Here is a 16008-nt window from a genome sequence, read left to right on the forward strand (position 1 = left end):
CTCCAAGAGAGGACCGACTCCTGATAGCCTAGGGAGGTTGAGACCAGCCAGCAGCTTGGGAAGCTCAGTGGGTTTGGAGCTACAGTGGCCTTCCCAGTGCCCCTCTGGGTGTCCACAGGTGTTAACTCACTGTTTCCACACCAGAACCTTGTGCAGAGGTCAACCAAGGCTCAGGTGACATGACTGTTCAGGTCACCCAGGATGACGTGGCAGAGCTGGAGTCGGAAGCGTGGCCATCTCCCCATCAGTTGTAATGGAGTCCTGGGGTGTTTCCTGAGCTCTAGCCTCAGTCTACAGCAGGACAACCCCAGGCCTGTGGGGAGACAGTCATGGTCTCCATGGTTGGTCTGGGCCCTACTCTGCCAGGCAGGACGGGGAGCCCAGAGTCTGGGGAGCAGTGGCCTAGCCACCTCGCTCAACCAGTCACAGCACAGCACTGACCCTCTGTTGCTCAGGAGGGCTCTGGCCTGTGGGAAGTGGACCCAGGGCGCTGTGGGGCCTTTGCTGCAGGCTGAAGGTCAAAGCTGCCTTCCTGGGACTGCCTGGCCTCCCCGTCCTCGTTTCCATTGCTCTGTTGCTCCAGCACCAGGACTGAGAACACGGGGCTTGGCTTTGCTCATGCATCCCCTCACTAGCTCCTCCAGGGCCGGGCCCCATCTGTGCAGGCCCTGTGACGGCTGCATGGAGGAACAGACCCGGGGGTGTAGCCCCGGGAGCAGTCCTGACTGCTGGACTTCCTCACAGCGTGTCTGCTCCAGATGCTGCCAGCACAAGAAAGAGGTTGTGGGACCTACTTTTTAGTGGTGAAAACTGAGTCTTACGGAGTTCAGGTGATGGAAAACTAGACAGCCATATTTTCAAAAAATATTTATTAACGGGGAAAATTACACCATATAATAAAGTGGGAAAAGCACATCTAAAGCAGTTTATATAATACAGTATGATCCCAATTTTGTACAAATACCTATCTGTAATATGTAAACATCTATGTTTTATATGTATTCTAAGAAAAAAGCCTAGAAATAAATTCAACAAAATATTTCTAGCATGTTTATCTGACTTGGAGGATTATAGTGATTTGAATTGTGTTATTTTTTGTTTTTTTCCAAACTTTTCTCCAAAACTGCATTACTTTTGTAATAAATGAAAAGCACATTTTTTTAAAAAGTGGGTCAAGTGCTCACAAAAGGCCTCCCCATAAGGAATAACACTTGGGATGGACAACCCCTGTTTAAACTGCCAAAAGGGCACCTGGTGGTGCTGAGTGCCCTCAGCAGGCCACTGGGATCCCCGTGTCTCTGGAAACACAGAGCACAGTGTCACAGCCCTGGCCACTGCCGGCATAACCGGGCATTTGTCCCAGGCCTTTAAAGCAGGTGAGAACACAAGTCCTGCCCTCAAAAGGATTGTGGTGGGAAAAGCACAGCTCTGAAATAAAACACCACAGAATACATTCTGGGAGGAGAAAAGGTTTAGTGGACAAGCACGGAAGGGGCTCAAAACTAGCAAATTCATTTGTAATAATACCAACGGGTACCAGTTGTTAAGCATTTATATGCCAGATGTTGTCCTAAATGTTTGTGTCCATATATGATCTTTTTAAATAGCTTGGAAGGAAAGCCAGTATCCTGCTCTACAGAGGAAGAAGAACCAGGATTCAAATCCATTTGGCTCCAAAAATCTGTACTCTTGCTGTGCTGCCTTTTTTCCTATTTCTTAGGGATTTTTCCAGAACATGTTACTACCCTATCTTAGTTTGAAGACAGTGAACCTCACATTATGATGACTTGGTCTTGAGGCCGGGATTGCACTGCAAACACCAAAACTGTTGTGCATTTCACCTTAGCCTTTTTTCCTATGTGTCCTCCCTGCCTATCAACTGTCACTGATTTCTTATTGCTGTCAGTGGGTCTGAATTGACCACCCTTATTTATTCTAGTCTGGCCAGGTAAACAAGCCAGGCCCTGAGCAAGAGTACTGCAGCTGCATTGCTTGGCTAAGCAAACATAACTCTCGGGATAACATACATGGGCTTCGTGTCCATTCACAACTGTTCCACTCCTCAGGGCTTTTCCTATTTGATTTCATTTGGTAACTGGATGGCAAAAGTTGCTGGAAGTCTGATGGCCAGGTACATAAGCAATAACTTACTGTTTTTCAGTTGTTCTGCTTGAAAAAGGATTGTAACTCCACTCCTCCTGTGCACAGCTTGATTGGTAGGTGAGGTGTACTCCACATCTACCAACCTTTGGATAATATGACAGACATTCCTGGTGTACCCGACCAAGCTAATCATCGGCTGGGCCTAAAAATACCAAATTAAAAAATTGTCAAAAAAAATAAAAAATAAAAAATTAGTTGTCAATTCTTCCATTTTAATGGTAGTCATTGATGAAACTACCATTAAGACTACCATTTTTTTTTGGTAATTTGTAGCTGGTGAGCTAACATGTTTTGATTTTTCCACTTTCGCAATAAAAAAAAAATTAAAATTCAGAAAATTACAAGTAAAAATTTTCAAGTGAAAAATGTTAGTTCTCAAAATAAGCTGCTAATTTAAGATTTATATTTACCTAAGAGACAATCCTCCATGTTGGGAAGAGAACTGGTAGGTAAGTACTAGAATAACAAACAGGTTCCATGTTATGTGGAAGCTCTGATTCGTGATGGCCACCTGAGCTCCGTGTTCAGGGTTAGCAAGCTGCCTCTGGGCTCAGTGTGAGACAGGGTTGGCAGACAGATTCCCTGGCTGAAGGGCCTTTTCAGATCAAAAAGTCCATGCTTCATGTTACAGATGGGAAATAGACCCAGAGGAGGAAGCCACCAAGTCATGTCCCCTAACATGTAGGCCAGAGCTTAGATCCCTACACTGATGGGGAGCTCACCCCTTTCCAGTCTCCTGTGTCCATGGGGAGGGTCTCTTCCTGTGCACTGGCTCCCAAGGCCCTCCCAGGTCCAGGCGGAGGGGCTGCTGTCCTGCAGCAAGGCCCCAGCCTCCACCCCTGCTGCCAGACCTGCACTCCCGGAGCCCCTCCTTGGGGCGCAGAGTGAATTCCAGGGCTGCACGTCCTGGGCTGTGCCCGTGGGTTGGGGCGGGCCCAGGCTCTGCTTTTAATGACACAGTATTTCAGGGTTCGGGCAGCTGGACGCAGTCTGCTCCACCAGGTAAATTACAGGCTTACCAAGTCAGAAATCAAATAAACACTCCAACTGCCGGCGGCCGCTCCAAGGGGAGCAGTGGTTTCCGGGAACCTCCCCACCCAGCTCAGCTTAATTGCTGTCTGTCACTCCCCTGGGACGGGGGCCTTTTCTTTGGCTCACAGGCCCCAAGAAACAGGACAGGGCTCCTGGGCACACAGGGTGACGCAGACTTGGGTGACCAGTCTGTTTTTGACAGCTTCTGGACGGGGGCAGGTGCTAACAAGCCTTGCCCTCGCTCCACGCCTGGCCCCAGGCTGCCCAGTGTCCCAGAGCACTGGGGGCAGTGGATCGCTCCTTAGCAGGAGATGGCAGGTAGTTTTCACTCCACATGCCAACTCTAATCTGTTGGTGGTGGCCACCTGGAGTTCTGTGCTGGTCATTTTGAAATTCTATCCAGATTTGAAAGAAAAAATATCAAGGTTGATTATTGATGACTGCCGTGCAGAAGGTTACGGGAAACTATGTCACCCGTTCTGGGCATTGTCATCCTGGGCCACCCGCCGTATCCACCGTACTTGGCTCAGCAAAAAAACTTCCACAGAGCTGAACTCCTGATGGTTCAACATGGTGACCAGATGGGGTCAATAAAGCCCCCAAGATTTTTTGTTTCCCTAAAGTGCACGTCTTCCCCAGACAGCAGAGGCAGTTCAAGGGAGGAAGACAGGCAAGATGAATGCCATCGGCCTTGGCCCTAAATCATGCTGTTCATTTAGCTCTTTCTGGAGGTGACCCACATGCCTCCTTGTGGCCAGCGGTTTGGTAATTCAGATCCACAAATATAGCACACCGAGGGCAACTCCACACTCTAACAGAAGTGCCCAGAAATGCCCACTTTTGCACCTGGGAAGGGCAGGCAACTGGAGATGGACCAGGACCTGTCTACACATCCCCAGACCCCTTCGTGGACGGTGAAGGGCCTGGGGTGGCCATCCTGGGCTCCAGGTGCCTCTGAGTTCGTCCCACATCCGCCCACAGCTGGGCCAGCAGTGGACAAGGGCAGGTCCTCAGACAGGACTCTGCCAGCCGCAAAAAACGGTCAGCCCGTGCCTCTGGGGAGGGGGCTGGGGTAGGACCCTGCTGCGGACGCAGACCACCAGGCCAGATTTCCACCACCGCCTCAGGCGCCGGGCGGGGGCGGGGCAGAGGGGCCTGGGGAGGACCAGCCCCTGGCAGGATGTGGGCAGCAGAGGGGCGCCCTGGCTGCCGCCTTGCCTGAGCTGTGAGGGCGTTGGGGGTGCCCCCTGCGGAGGGTTGAGCTGACCCGGGAGGGGCGGCGCAGCAGGCGGGGCGGGGCCTCAGTGGCAGCCGCAGGCGCGGACCACCATGTTGCGGTGCTTGCGCAGGATGACGTTGTTGCTGCTGTCGTAGTAGAGCACGGAGGTGGCGCTCAGCTTGGTGGGCGCGCAGCACGCCTTGGGGACCGCGTCAGGCTTCATCAGGTGCACCTGGCGGGGAGGGGGCGGCAGGCAGACGCGTGAGAGCCGCGGGGACCCCGTCCCAGCCCCCAGCTCCTGCCGCCCGGGCTCCAGCCGCTCGCGCCTCCTCGGCTCCATCTCGCCCCGCAGCCCAGCAGGTGCTGGCGCGAACTCTGCCCCGGCCCCGCCCCCCTTGGCCACCCCGCCGCTGCCCTCAGGCCCAGCCTGGGCACCTGTGGCTCCTGTCACAGCCCCTCCCCTCAGACAGGACGACCCTGACCTTGCTGGTCCCCGGCACGTGTGCCAGGTCCTGCCTGCGCCCCTGCAGCGCCGCCCCCGGGGTCCCCTCTGCTCCCCTCTCCTCCCTGCGCTTCTGCAACGTCCCTGATCGTGTCTTGTCCGCATGAGCTGTTTCTGGTCCGTCTCCCCCTCCAGACTGGGAGCCGGTGAAGGTGCGTGTTACACCTGCTAGTGGCCAGACTTCTAGGCTCACCCTTGGGGTGTCCGACACTGTTGTTTCTCAAAGCACCTCCACCCCTCCTAACAATTTCTAGGCAGGGATTGTTCTGGGCAGATGACCACTGAGGGCACAGGGACCGAGTCACCTGCCCAGTTCCATGGCTGAGGCCGAGGCCGCGGCACGACTGGGATCTGACACGGGGATCCCGCTACCCTCCTCCAAACAGCTCTACCCCTAAAGGCAGCCCGACTGAGTGAGCTCTTGCAGCCTCTACAAAAATATTTAACTGGAGACTTGGCAGGATGAGCTGCCGTTCACCCTGGACTCTTCATCGGGGCCCCACGTGGAAGGGCCCGGACGGCAGCTCCCCAGCCTGTCAGGGGCTGGAGAGAAAAGGGAACCTGCTTCCATCCACCGGGACCTCCCAGGCCTCACGGAGGCCGCTGAGCAGGACCTGGGCGAAGCCGTCTCATGCGGGGCCCTGTCCGGCAGCCTGGCCCCCGGTCCCCAGAGCCCAGCCTTACCCCAGGAGCCCCAGCTCTGAGCAGCCTGCTGCCAGGACAGGCTCCATCACCCCTGACCTTCTTCAAGGAAGGCAGCTCCCCAGGGGTCCAGCAAATCCCATGTGACCATTGGGAAAGGAGGCATTATCCTGGGGTCCATGCTGCCTTCTTAACTCATTTGCTCTAGGGCATCACCTTGAACAACCTGTAACTAGGGTGTCCAGGTCAATGTTCTAGAAAGAAGCCTCAGCACAAAAAAACATTTAAAGCACTTAGCAATAAGCAGCAGCAACAGTGTTCCTATTAGAAACTTTTTCAGCATTTAAAGTTACCCCAGACAGCGGGGCATCAAAAGCCTGTAGAGACACAAAGAGCCGAGAGGGACCCAGAAAAAAGCCAACGGGAAAGGAACAGGAGGGGAAACCAGAAGGGCACGGGGTACCTGGTGACTCCTGCACAGGAAGAGGGGGCAGAACCCACACGTGTGTCACCCCCCACCCCGACCCTGAGGGCATGTGTGACACACAGGAGGCCAAACGCGCCAGTGAACATGGTGCACGTGTGTGTTCCGAGGGCACAAGTAGCCGTGTGGGATGCCCGCCTATCATGCACAGGCTGTGCCTCTGACCACCAGCCGGCAGGCCTTTATAAGTCTGGTACCCACCGCATGGACGTGAAAGTCCCCCACGTGTACGTGTGTACGTGTGCACACCGATCAGCAAGAGTCTAGTGCACGTGTGTTCAGGTGCACGGGTTGGGGGTGGCCCACACGGGGACCAGTTGCTGCACAGCTGTGGGATTTCACTGCACATGCACACAGAAAGGTTTCCATGTGGAGAAAGCTCCCTGACACAGCAGTCCTGCCATCACCTGCTGGCTGCACGCGCCCCTCTTCTCCGCAAACCCCTCCCCTGGGCGTCCAGGCAGAGGGACGGGGTACTGACCAGGGACTGCAGGATGGCGTGGTTGGTGGCGTTCATGCAGGAGTCCAGTGGGAAGGAGCACTCCCCTTCACAGTAATAGGCTGAGTAGCCTTGGGGGGCGATGACCCAGTCCTGGGGGCAGGTAATGGGAGAAGGTGAGTGCCATCCATGTGCCCCTCCCGAGCCCCCCAGTCCAGCACCTGTCACAGCACAACTCAGGGCTGCCCCTTACCCTCCCTCAGCCTCAGGGCCCATCACCCCACCCTCGGGCCCCTCCCAGGGCAGTTTCCCCCAGAGGCCTGACATCCACCCGAAGACCCTCAGCAGACAGGGCTGGGCACGATCTCCGTCCCCTTCATGCGCCATCAGCGCTCAGCTTCGTCCTCCCCAGCCCACCCCCAGTCACAGCAGAGGCCAGAGGCACTGCCCACCCTGGCCTCAGTTTTCCTGCTGCAGCTCTGACATTTTATGGCTAAGGATTCAGACAGTCTCCATTTTCATGGTTTTCACAAAAAAGCACTTTTCACTACAAAAGCAACACATTCTCCCTTTAGAGAGCTTGGAAAAACACAGAGGAAAATAAACCAAGAAAATCCAAATCCCCCATGATTCTACCTCCTCTTGGACATACACTTGCCATCTTCAAGGTGGGGACTGTCATTTAGGAAAGAAGGAGAGTCAGGAATTACCAGCCAGCCAAGGTCCTGGAAGCTGACATAGAGCTCATGCCGACGGCACACCTGTCGGCCGTGGGAGCCGTGGACGTCGTCTGCGGGGGACAGAAGGGGCAAGGTCTTTTCTGAGGGTCCTGCTCTGTGCACCTACCACGGGGAGCTCCTGGGGCGGGGGACGCCCTGATGGGCTCATTTGTTGAGTAAATGAATGATGGGAAACTAACCCATTTGGTCTCATAAAGCCCATCTCTGCAGCTCTGCTGGCGCCGTGACCCAGGTCAAGAACCTTCGATGGCTCCAGATGATTCCCCGTGGTCACAGTCACCCCACGCTCAGCCCAGCCTCCCCTGACTTTCAGCCTGTAACTCCCGATGGTCCAATAAACAGCCCGGGGACCCTCTGCCGTCAAGCAGCCCCTCCTCCTTTCCTCCGAAGACACCCCTGACCTCATCCGCCTCTCCAGCCACGCCCATTCCACAGGACAAGTGGCTCCCAATGAGGCCAAGCAAAGCCTGGCTCCCTGTGAAGGAAAGGAGGGCGCCAGGGGGCTCTGGTCCCAAGGGGCTTGGTCTGGTGGGGACACCTTCACACAAACGCTTGGATCCTGCAGGGCGCCCGGGGCAGCACCGAGGGCCACCAGGGGCATCTGATTTTGATGGGGGTGGGGTGGGGGTGGGGCCTGGTGAGCCAGGGCGGGCAGGAAGGGACTTCAGGGCGGCAGGGGCAGCGAGGGCAGATGCTCAGAGCCCTGGAGACCGTGCAGTGGCTGGTCCCCAGGGTGCAGGGGTAAAGTGGTGTCAGGAAAGGTGGCTGGGTGACTGACCATCAGCCTGACCCCACTGAGGCCACGAGGGTTCTGTCCCCACCACCTGGTCCCCAACCTCACCGAAGATCCCCGGCAGTTTGTTTGGGGGCGGCAGCTCGTTGGTTCTTTTCGGCAGCCTCCTCTTCAGGGGCCTCACCGCCCGAGGGGCTCGGACGGGGCCGGGGCTCGCCCTGAAAAAGGTGACCACGAAAGGCTGTTTGGAGCGCGGTGCCTGTTGCCCCAGCAGACCGGCCAGGCCAGGATCCACACTGCGCCCTGAGACGGAGAGAGCAGAGAGGGCGGTCACTCGAGGGTGGGGCCCTGCACGGGGACACAGCAGGGACCTCTCTGTGGGCGGGCCAGGAGCACGGAGCCTGAGGCTGCAGGGGACCCACTGGGCCTCGGTTTCCTCCTCTGAAGACCCGAGTCCCAAGTCCAGCCCCAGCCCCCAGCGGGCAGGTCTGCAGGGGAGGGGGAGGGTCCTCGTGAGCACAGACTTGGGATTAGTGATGGTCCAGGGCACTGCCAGTGGTGACAGTGCTTTACAGCTTTCAGTCAGTTCACGTGATGATCTCAACCAGTCTTCATGGTGACGCCAGACCCATCATTTCCCTGAGAAACATCAGAGCCCCTCGGTGACGGCTCAGAGCACCACTACCGGACACTCTCAGAACCAGGGTTCCCACCCATCTCGGGGCTCCGAGGCCCGAGTTCTACCTTCCACCCCATCCTTTCTGGGGATCAGTGTAGGATTTACAACACCTGGTTTGTGGGAGCGGCTGCCAGGACTCAGTGCTTGCTCTGCTGAGTACCGCCCAAGAGCAGGCCACTCACCGTCCCGATGCCCCCAAACGAGACCCGAGGCTCCGCAGACAGAGACATTTACCCCAAGTCCACGTTCAAACACCTGCATCTAATTCCAGAGCCCTTCTTATCCATTTAAGTTCTTAACCAGCGGGTTTGTGGTTTGAAAAGGAAGAAAGAGAGAAAAGGCTGTGGGCAGAGACGTGACTGGGGCCTCAGCCTAGGAGTAGTGATGCTTGTAAAACTGGGATTTTACCGGCAGCTGCTTAAAGCCTGAGGACGCCGGAAAAACACACTGGTTATCCCTGGAAGTCACTTCCACCGATAAAACTATCCTCCTGTACCTCTTTGTAGTTCCAATGACCTCTTGTTTTTTAATTGTCAAAGTGATATATAACAACAACTGTAAAGAAACTTAGAAAAAATATCACCCATAAAACCCCTCCCCTGCTACAACACACCATTTTCATTTTTCTGTGATATTTTCATATGTTAATTTAAATTGTGGGCGTAAGAAAGAAGTCTGTATATTTCCCAATTTTTCCACATAAACATTTTCTCAGTTGTTAAGTCTCAACTATGAACATTTCAAATGTATAAAATTCCTTTGAGTAGATACATCTGCATATTTAGATATTAGTTCATCTTTAGACATTTAAGTTATTTCCTCGCTTTCATCATAAAGATGAGAATGTGATAGAACCTCTTTATTTCCTTTCCCTGTGGAATTTTCTCAGACTAAACAACAGGGGATGACTACAAGCTCACTGTTAATGTTTCTTATAACACTGGGCGGAACATCCCACTTCCATATACATTTCACCCCAATGTTGCAACAGTGATGCACAGGCATATACACACATGCACATATATGTATGCGTACACACACGTGTGCACTTATATAGCTAGAGTACACATGTGCACATACATAAACATATGTGTTCTATTAGTGGGTCTCATGATCCTCCACTGCACATTACAGGTCAAGGACATCGCCGGCCCTTACACAGCTGTGCTTTAGCCCTGAGTCCATGCGCCAGAGTTGACTGAACAACTAATCGACCAGAGACTAACCTTTGACCTATGACATCACCTGCCACAAACATGCACTGGGCCCATCAGAGGTGCCACTCAGGGATGACCCTGCTGAGACAGGAGCTGACACTGGAAGGGGCCCAGGGAGAAGCCGTTCGGGGAGTTTGGGTCATGACAGGTTAGGGTCACGAGGAAGAGCAGCAGGCCCGTGAGGACGCAGAGCCACAAGACACACAGCAGCCCCGCCACAGAGGGAAAGGCCCGTGAGCGCACCAGGAGGAGGCCGTGGAGCGACGGGGGCAGGGGGGCGGCTGTCGTCCACGCGGCACTGGAGCGGAGCCCCACACCTGGTGGGCGCGTGGGGCGGCCTTGGCCCGGCAGCCCTCCGGGCCTGTGTGTGCAGCTGCCCTGTCCTGTGAGTCCCTCCCTGGAGAGCCCGGTCCACGGAGAGGCCAGGGGGACCCTCGGTGCTCCCGAGGCCGTGTTCACTGTAGGCTTTTCTTTGTGCAACTGTCTGGTCAAGGATCGTGTTGGGGTCTCCTGGGCGCAGAGAGATTGGGTCACAGGGCAGGCCCCGGCTGTCCAGGTGCTGGCCCCCAGGCTGCCTGGCTCTGGCAGGACCCTTTCCAGAAAGCAGAGGCAGGAACTTCAGGAACCTCTGAGGCCCAGGGTCCCTGCCTCTAGACCTGACCTGTGAGGGTGCTGGCAGGCATGCTGTCCCCTTTGTGAGAGACGTGGGATGTGTGGCCACACCTCGAGATGGGGGCCACACTGTGGCCTCCCCCTGCACGCAGGTCCAGATGAAGATGTTGCTCCTCTGGGCCAGGAAGGCCCCCGACACCTCCAGCCTCCCCCCATTTCTGAGACCACCCCATCAGGGCCCGGATGTCTTGGCAGCTCCCCTGACCTATCCCATCCCTGCGGATTCATGCCCCCTCCCCCTGGGCCAGGCCAAGATTGCTCCCATCTCTCCCCAAGGCCTCTTTCTGCTCTGGGTGCCACCTGCCCCTTCCCTGCAGCCCCTGCCCCACCTCAGCCTGCGGTCATGGATGTGACCCTAGTGCCACGTTGAAGGACAATCAGGACGCCTGGCTGAAATCCTTGGAGGGGATCCAGCTGTGACCAGGTGTGCTTTTGTCCCACAGGGTATTTCCTCACCACATGAGAAGTAGGAACTCAGTGCTTTTCCTTCTTTCTACTGTTTAACAGCCCTGTAACTCGTCTGCTTCTAGAACCTCTGCCTGTCCCAGGCTGCTGCTGTAGGACATCTCCCACCATGCAGAGCAGATCAGGTCCTCCTCCCCAGAAGCCCCAGAAGGTGCTGCACAGTCCACTCAATGACGTCCATCCACTGCCCGCCTGGTCACGGTCCCCTGACACTCTGTGGCTGTCCCCTCAGGTACACTGTCTCTCCACTCCAGGATCCGGGCCTCCCGTCAGGGTGAGGCTTCAGGGAGACCTCTCTGAAAGGCCTTCCTTGACTAGCTGGAGCTTCCTGTTCTTACCTATGAGCTCCCATCCATTTTGTGCAGCCCTAGAGTCGCATTGAGAAAACGTGGGCTCCACGGCAGGCCTGGGTTTGAAACCTACACACGCACACACGCACGCACACACACATGCAAACGGAAACTCATTTTTTTCTGTTTAGTTTGTGAGACTGTGGATTCAGGATGAAGTACCTCACTGCCCCTCATGAGTTTCAAGGGAGTATGAACAAGAGGCTGGTTTAGGCTCCGTAACAGAGAAGAAGGGTCTAAGTGTCTGATCTGGACGACACAGGAACGCTATGATTTAAGAAGAGAAAACCCATCTATGTCCATCGCTCGGGTTTCTAGAACTCCTCCCATCCTAAGCCGCAGCCTTTGGCCACACACAGGTGAGCTGTTTATTCACAGAGAAGACTTCCTGGTGGAACGTCGGCACCAAACAGTCTCTCCCGCTTCAGTTGCCCCTATTACCAGTTTACTGGCCGCCTAGACGGTCTTGCTTCCCTTCTAGAGACATCTATTTAGCTAAGAGGAGGAGAAATGTGAGAGGCAGAGGAGGTGAGGCTACAAGGAAACAAAACTTAGCGACAAAATGAAAGGCCCCAGAAGGAAGGTCAATAGGGCCAAAGGAAAAAATCTTTCATTTAGACAGCGTTTCTCCTGGTTACAAATTCACATTTATGTGTGTATGTTTTCATTGTTCCAGTACACTAAAACGGTGCCTTCCGCAGACTCTGGGTGGAGTTGTTCCTCCCCCATCACTTTTCCCTACATTTCATGATTCATTCACAAGAGCAGGCACTTCAGTGAAACCTTTCCCATGGGATCATCTCAAGCTGCATACAATTTAATGTAAATATCACAGATAGGGAGGAGGGTGATTGGAGCAGAGCTTTCTCAGAACTCACAGGACATATAAGGTCAATGCCTCTGTTTTCCTTTTGTTTTTAATTAAAGGCATGTCCCTCTTGAGAGAACAAAGCCTATCCAGTGGCAGCCAGTCTGGGACGGCAGGAGAAAGCCGGCCAGATGCTGGTGAAATGTAGAAATGTGATTGCGGCTTTCTCAGGATGCAATCCAGGAGGTTAAAGGGAGAAGCACACGGTCTGGGACCAAGGTTCACTTTCTGGCTAGGTTTCGACCTGTTGCATGGGTCTGAGATTCGGGGAGATGGCAAAGGTGCTCCTCGTGCTCTTTTTTTTTTTTTTTTTTTTTTTGGGTACCAAATTACTTTATTTGAAGGAATGATACTAAGGAAAGGACTTGTAGATGTTTTGGTACAACTTACAGAAAAGGTAAAGGTAACCCAAACATGCATGCACTGCCTTGGTGACCAGGGAAGTCACTCCTGTGGCTATGGGAAGCCAGCCTAAGGCTTAGCTTTCATTATCACTATTCCCCAGGGTGTGCTTGTCAAAGAGATAATGTGCCATGCCGGATTCGGGGGCCCCCATCGTGCGCAAATTGGTTACGTGGTCACCCAATTCTTTAATGGATTTCACCTGCTCATTCAGGTAATGAGTCTCAATGAAGTCACACAAATGGGGGTCATTTTTCTCAGTGGCCAATTTGTGCAGTTCCAGTAGTGACTGATTCACACTTTTTTCCAAGTGTAGCGCACATTCCATTGCATTCAGCCCATTCTCCCAGTCATCACGGTCTGGTTTCTTGATATCCTGCAGGAAGATTCGGCCACCCCGCTGGTTCTGCAGCTTCATCAGTTTCTCAGCATGTTCCCTCTCCTCATGAGATTGGTGAAGAAAGTATTTGGCAAAGTTCTTCAATGCCACGTCATCGCGGTCGAAATAGTACGACATGGACAGGTAGACGTAGGAGGCGTAGAGCTCCAGGTTGATCTGGCGATTGATGGCGGCCTCCGAGTCCTGGTGGTAGTTCTGGCGCACCTGCGAAGGGGACGCGGTCGTCATGGCGAGCGGCTGAGGTGAGGCGGTGGCTGCGCGGCGCTGTAACGGCAGCGGGGACTTTGGGGCGATCGGAGAGCGCTGTCAGGTGGTGGCGAGGGTTGGCTCTGAGCAGCCTGCCGGAGGGGGGACGAGCGCCGGGTTCCGTCCAAGCACTGTTGAAGCAGGAAACCGCGGCAACTCTCCGCGAGGACTGTGGCCCCTCGTGCTCTTTTTGATGTCCTCCACCATCAGGCCACCCCAGAGCTCGATCAGGGTCAGTCCTCTCTTTTTTTTCTTTTTTTTTTCAAATTTATTTATTTATTTATTTATGGCTACGTTGGGGTGGGCTTTTCTCTAGTTGCGGTGAGTGGGGGCTATTCTTCGTTGTGGCACGCGGGCTCAGTAGTTGTGGCTCGCGGGCTCTAGAGTGCAGGCTCAGCAGTTGTGGCTCATGGGCCCAGTTGCTCCGTGGCATGTGGGATCTTCCCAGACCAGGGCTCGAACCCGTGTCCCCTGCATTGGCAGGTGTATTCTTAACCACTGCACCACCAGGGAAGCCCAGTCCTCTCTTCTTGTGCATGTCAAACACGGCCTTCTCGGTGATGATTCAGTCCACACACTGCTTTCCATTCAGCGGCATGGTGCATATCTCCAAAATTTTGGGTTCATTAGCCTTGGTGCAGTGCTCCATGGTGACCACCACTCTGGTCTTGGTACTGGACACCAGATCCATCGTACCCCCCATTCCTTTCACCTTCTTGCCGGGTATCATCCAGTTAGCCAGGTCACTGTGTTTGGAAACCTGCATGGCTCCCAGCAAGGTTAGGTCAATGTGTCTGCCTCGAATCATGGCAAATGATTCATCGCTGGAGAAAAAACAGCCCCCAGGAAGAAGGGTGACTGTTTGCTTGCCCACATTGTTGAGATCTGCATCCACCTCCTCTTTCAGCGGAAACAGACCCAAGCCCAAGATTCCATTTTCACTGTGAAGATGAACGGTTATACTGGGGCTGATGTAGTTGGTGGCCAGAAGAGGGATTCCTATGCCCAAATTGGCATACAGGCCGTCCTCAAATTCAAGAGCTGCCCCCTTGATGATCCGTGTCCTTATACTATCTGCAGACTTGCATATTTCATCATCCTCTTTCCAGATCATTATGTGCTCATTTCTTTTCTCATATTTTTCTCCCTGTATTCCTCGATCTAAGTAAATGTTAGGAACATGGATGTCCTCTGGGGCAAACGACCCCAGGTCCACAATTTCTTCAGTCTCCACCACTGAGGTTCTCGCAGCTTTGCACATGCGCACGTTGAGGTTCCTGGCGCTGGCCCTGAAGATGGCGTTTCCTGCCCGGTCGGCCTTCCACCCTTTCACCAAAGCAAAATCGGCCGTGACGGCGTGCTCCAGAAGGTAGTGCTGTCCGTGGAACTCCCTCACCTCCCTGGGCTGACTCAGGATGGCGATGTGGCCGTCCTCTAAGTACTTGCTGGGTGCGCCTCCCTCCTGGGCCAGGGTCCCGTAGGCCGTGGGGGTGTGGAAGGCGGGCACGCCGGCACCCCCTGCGCGGATGCGCTCGGCCAGGGTGCCCTGGGGCGCGATCTCCAACTCCAGCTCGCCCGCCAGGTACTGGTGCTCGCAGAGCGAGTTCTCCCCCAGGTACGAGCAGACGATGCGGGTGATCTGCTTGGTCCCCAGGAAAAGGCCGAGCCCTAAGTTCCCCTCCCCCACGTTGCTGCTGACCACGGTCAAGTCCTTCACGCGGGTCTTGAGCAGCGCCCCTATCAGGTTCTCCGGGATCGCGCAGAGGCCGAAGCCCCGGACCATGATCCTCGCGCCGTCCGAGATGTCTCTCACGGCCTCCACGGGGTCCGCGTAGGACTTGGCACGCGCGCGGGCGCTGCTGGCGAAGCCGCACACACCGCCCGTCGCCAGTGCGGGCACCGAGCGGCCGGCGGGGATCCGGCGCCCGAGCGCAGACTCCAGGAGCCGCAGGGCTGCCATCGTCCGCTCCGCTCCGGCTGGGGTTCCGGCTCCGGGCCCAGCTGGGACAGGCGGCGGCCGTGCGCGCCCCGCCCTCGCGTCACAGGGCAGGGGGCCCCTGGCGGTGACGCGCCCGCCCGGCTGGTTCCCCGCCGCCCCTCTCCGTCTCCGCGCTCCGAGGGCGCGAGGCGCCGAGCTTCCCGGGCCGCGAAGGCGAGAGGCGGGACCGGTCTGGACCGTCAGGCGGGACTGGAGGGACCCGGGGACTGGCGCACGGAGGCCCCGAGGCGACGTCCCTCCAGGGAAGCCTGGGCGCCATGTCCTTCCTCTCCATCGTCACCCTTCCTCCCAGGCGCGCTACTCCCGTCACCCCGCCCCCAGATCCACCTCCACGTCAGCGGTTCCCGCACCTGTGTCCCCAGCACGTACTGTCCTGGATCCACATTTGTCACAACTAATCAACCAATATTGGTATCTTATTATTTACTAAACATCACGATCTACTCAGATTTCATTAGTTTTCTCCAGTGTCTTTTTTCCAGGATCTCACCCAGGGTCCCACGTTGGCATATAGTCATCACAACTCCTTAGGCACCTCTGGGCTGTTACAGTTTCTCAGACCTCCCGTGTTTTTTGATGACCTTGACAGTTTTGAGAAGTACTTGTCAGGTATTCTGTAGAATGTCCTTTAGTTTCAGGTTGTCTGATGTTTTTCTCATGGTGAGACTGGGGTTCTGGGTTTTGGGGACAAAGACCACGGAGGTGAAGTGCTGTTCCCATCCCATCAGATCAAGGGTGTCTGGGAGCTACATGACG

General features: G+C 55.2%; 3 protein-coding genes across 3 annotated transcripts in view; all 3 read right to left on the bottom strand.

Moving 5' to 3' along the window:
• Positions 1-4365: 4365 nt before the first annotated feature.
• LOC103008528 (bone morphogenetic protein 8B) overlaps positions 4366-16008 on the bottom strand; it is a 28620-nt gene continuing 16977 nt past the window's right edge. The window contains exons 4-7 of the mRNA XM_057551457.1: positions 8063-8257; positions 7192-7271; positions 6524-6634; positions 4366-4646 (exon numbers count right to left, since the gene is read on the bottom strand). Of these exons, the coding sequence (XP_057407440.1) occupies positions 4497-4646; positions 6524-6634; positions 7192-7271; positions 8063-8257 (536 nt within the window). The 3' untranslated portion in view covers positions 4366-4496. The remainder of the gene's footprint in view (positions 4647-6523; positions 6635-7191; positions 7272-8062; positions 8258-16008) is intronic.
• LOC114236183 (ferritin heavy chain) lies at positions 12568-13283 on the bottom strand. Its single transcript, XM_057551482.1, has one exon. It carries the CDS (start codon positions 13233-13235, stop codon positions 12684-12686), a length of 552 nt encoding a protein of 183 aa, XP_057407465.1. The 5' UTR covers positions 13236-13283; the 3' UTR covers positions 12568-12683.
• Positions 13314-15213, bottom strand: LOC103019509 (succinyl-CoA:3-ketoacid coenzyme A transferase 2, mitochondrial). The gene is given in 2 exon segments (XM_057551450.1): positions 13314-13492; positions 13761-15213. Coding segments are annotated over 2 exon segments (1632 nt in total).

This window comes from Balaenoptera acutorostrata, chromosome 1 (genome assembly GCF_949987535.1).
Source record: "Balaenoptera acutorostrata chromosome 1, mBalAcu1.1, whole genome shotgun sequence".
In the NCBI taxonomy this organism is placed as follows: domain Eukaryota; kingdom Metazoa; phylum Chordata; class Mammalia; order Artiodactyla; family Balaenopteridae; genus Balaenoptera; species Balaenoptera acutorostrata.

What these genes read in the sequence shown, in the direction of transcription:
- LOC114236183 (XM_057551482.1), bottom strand. Translation starts at nt 13,235, where the DNA reads ATGACGACCGCGTCCCCTTCGCAGGTGCGCCAGAACTACCACCAGGAC.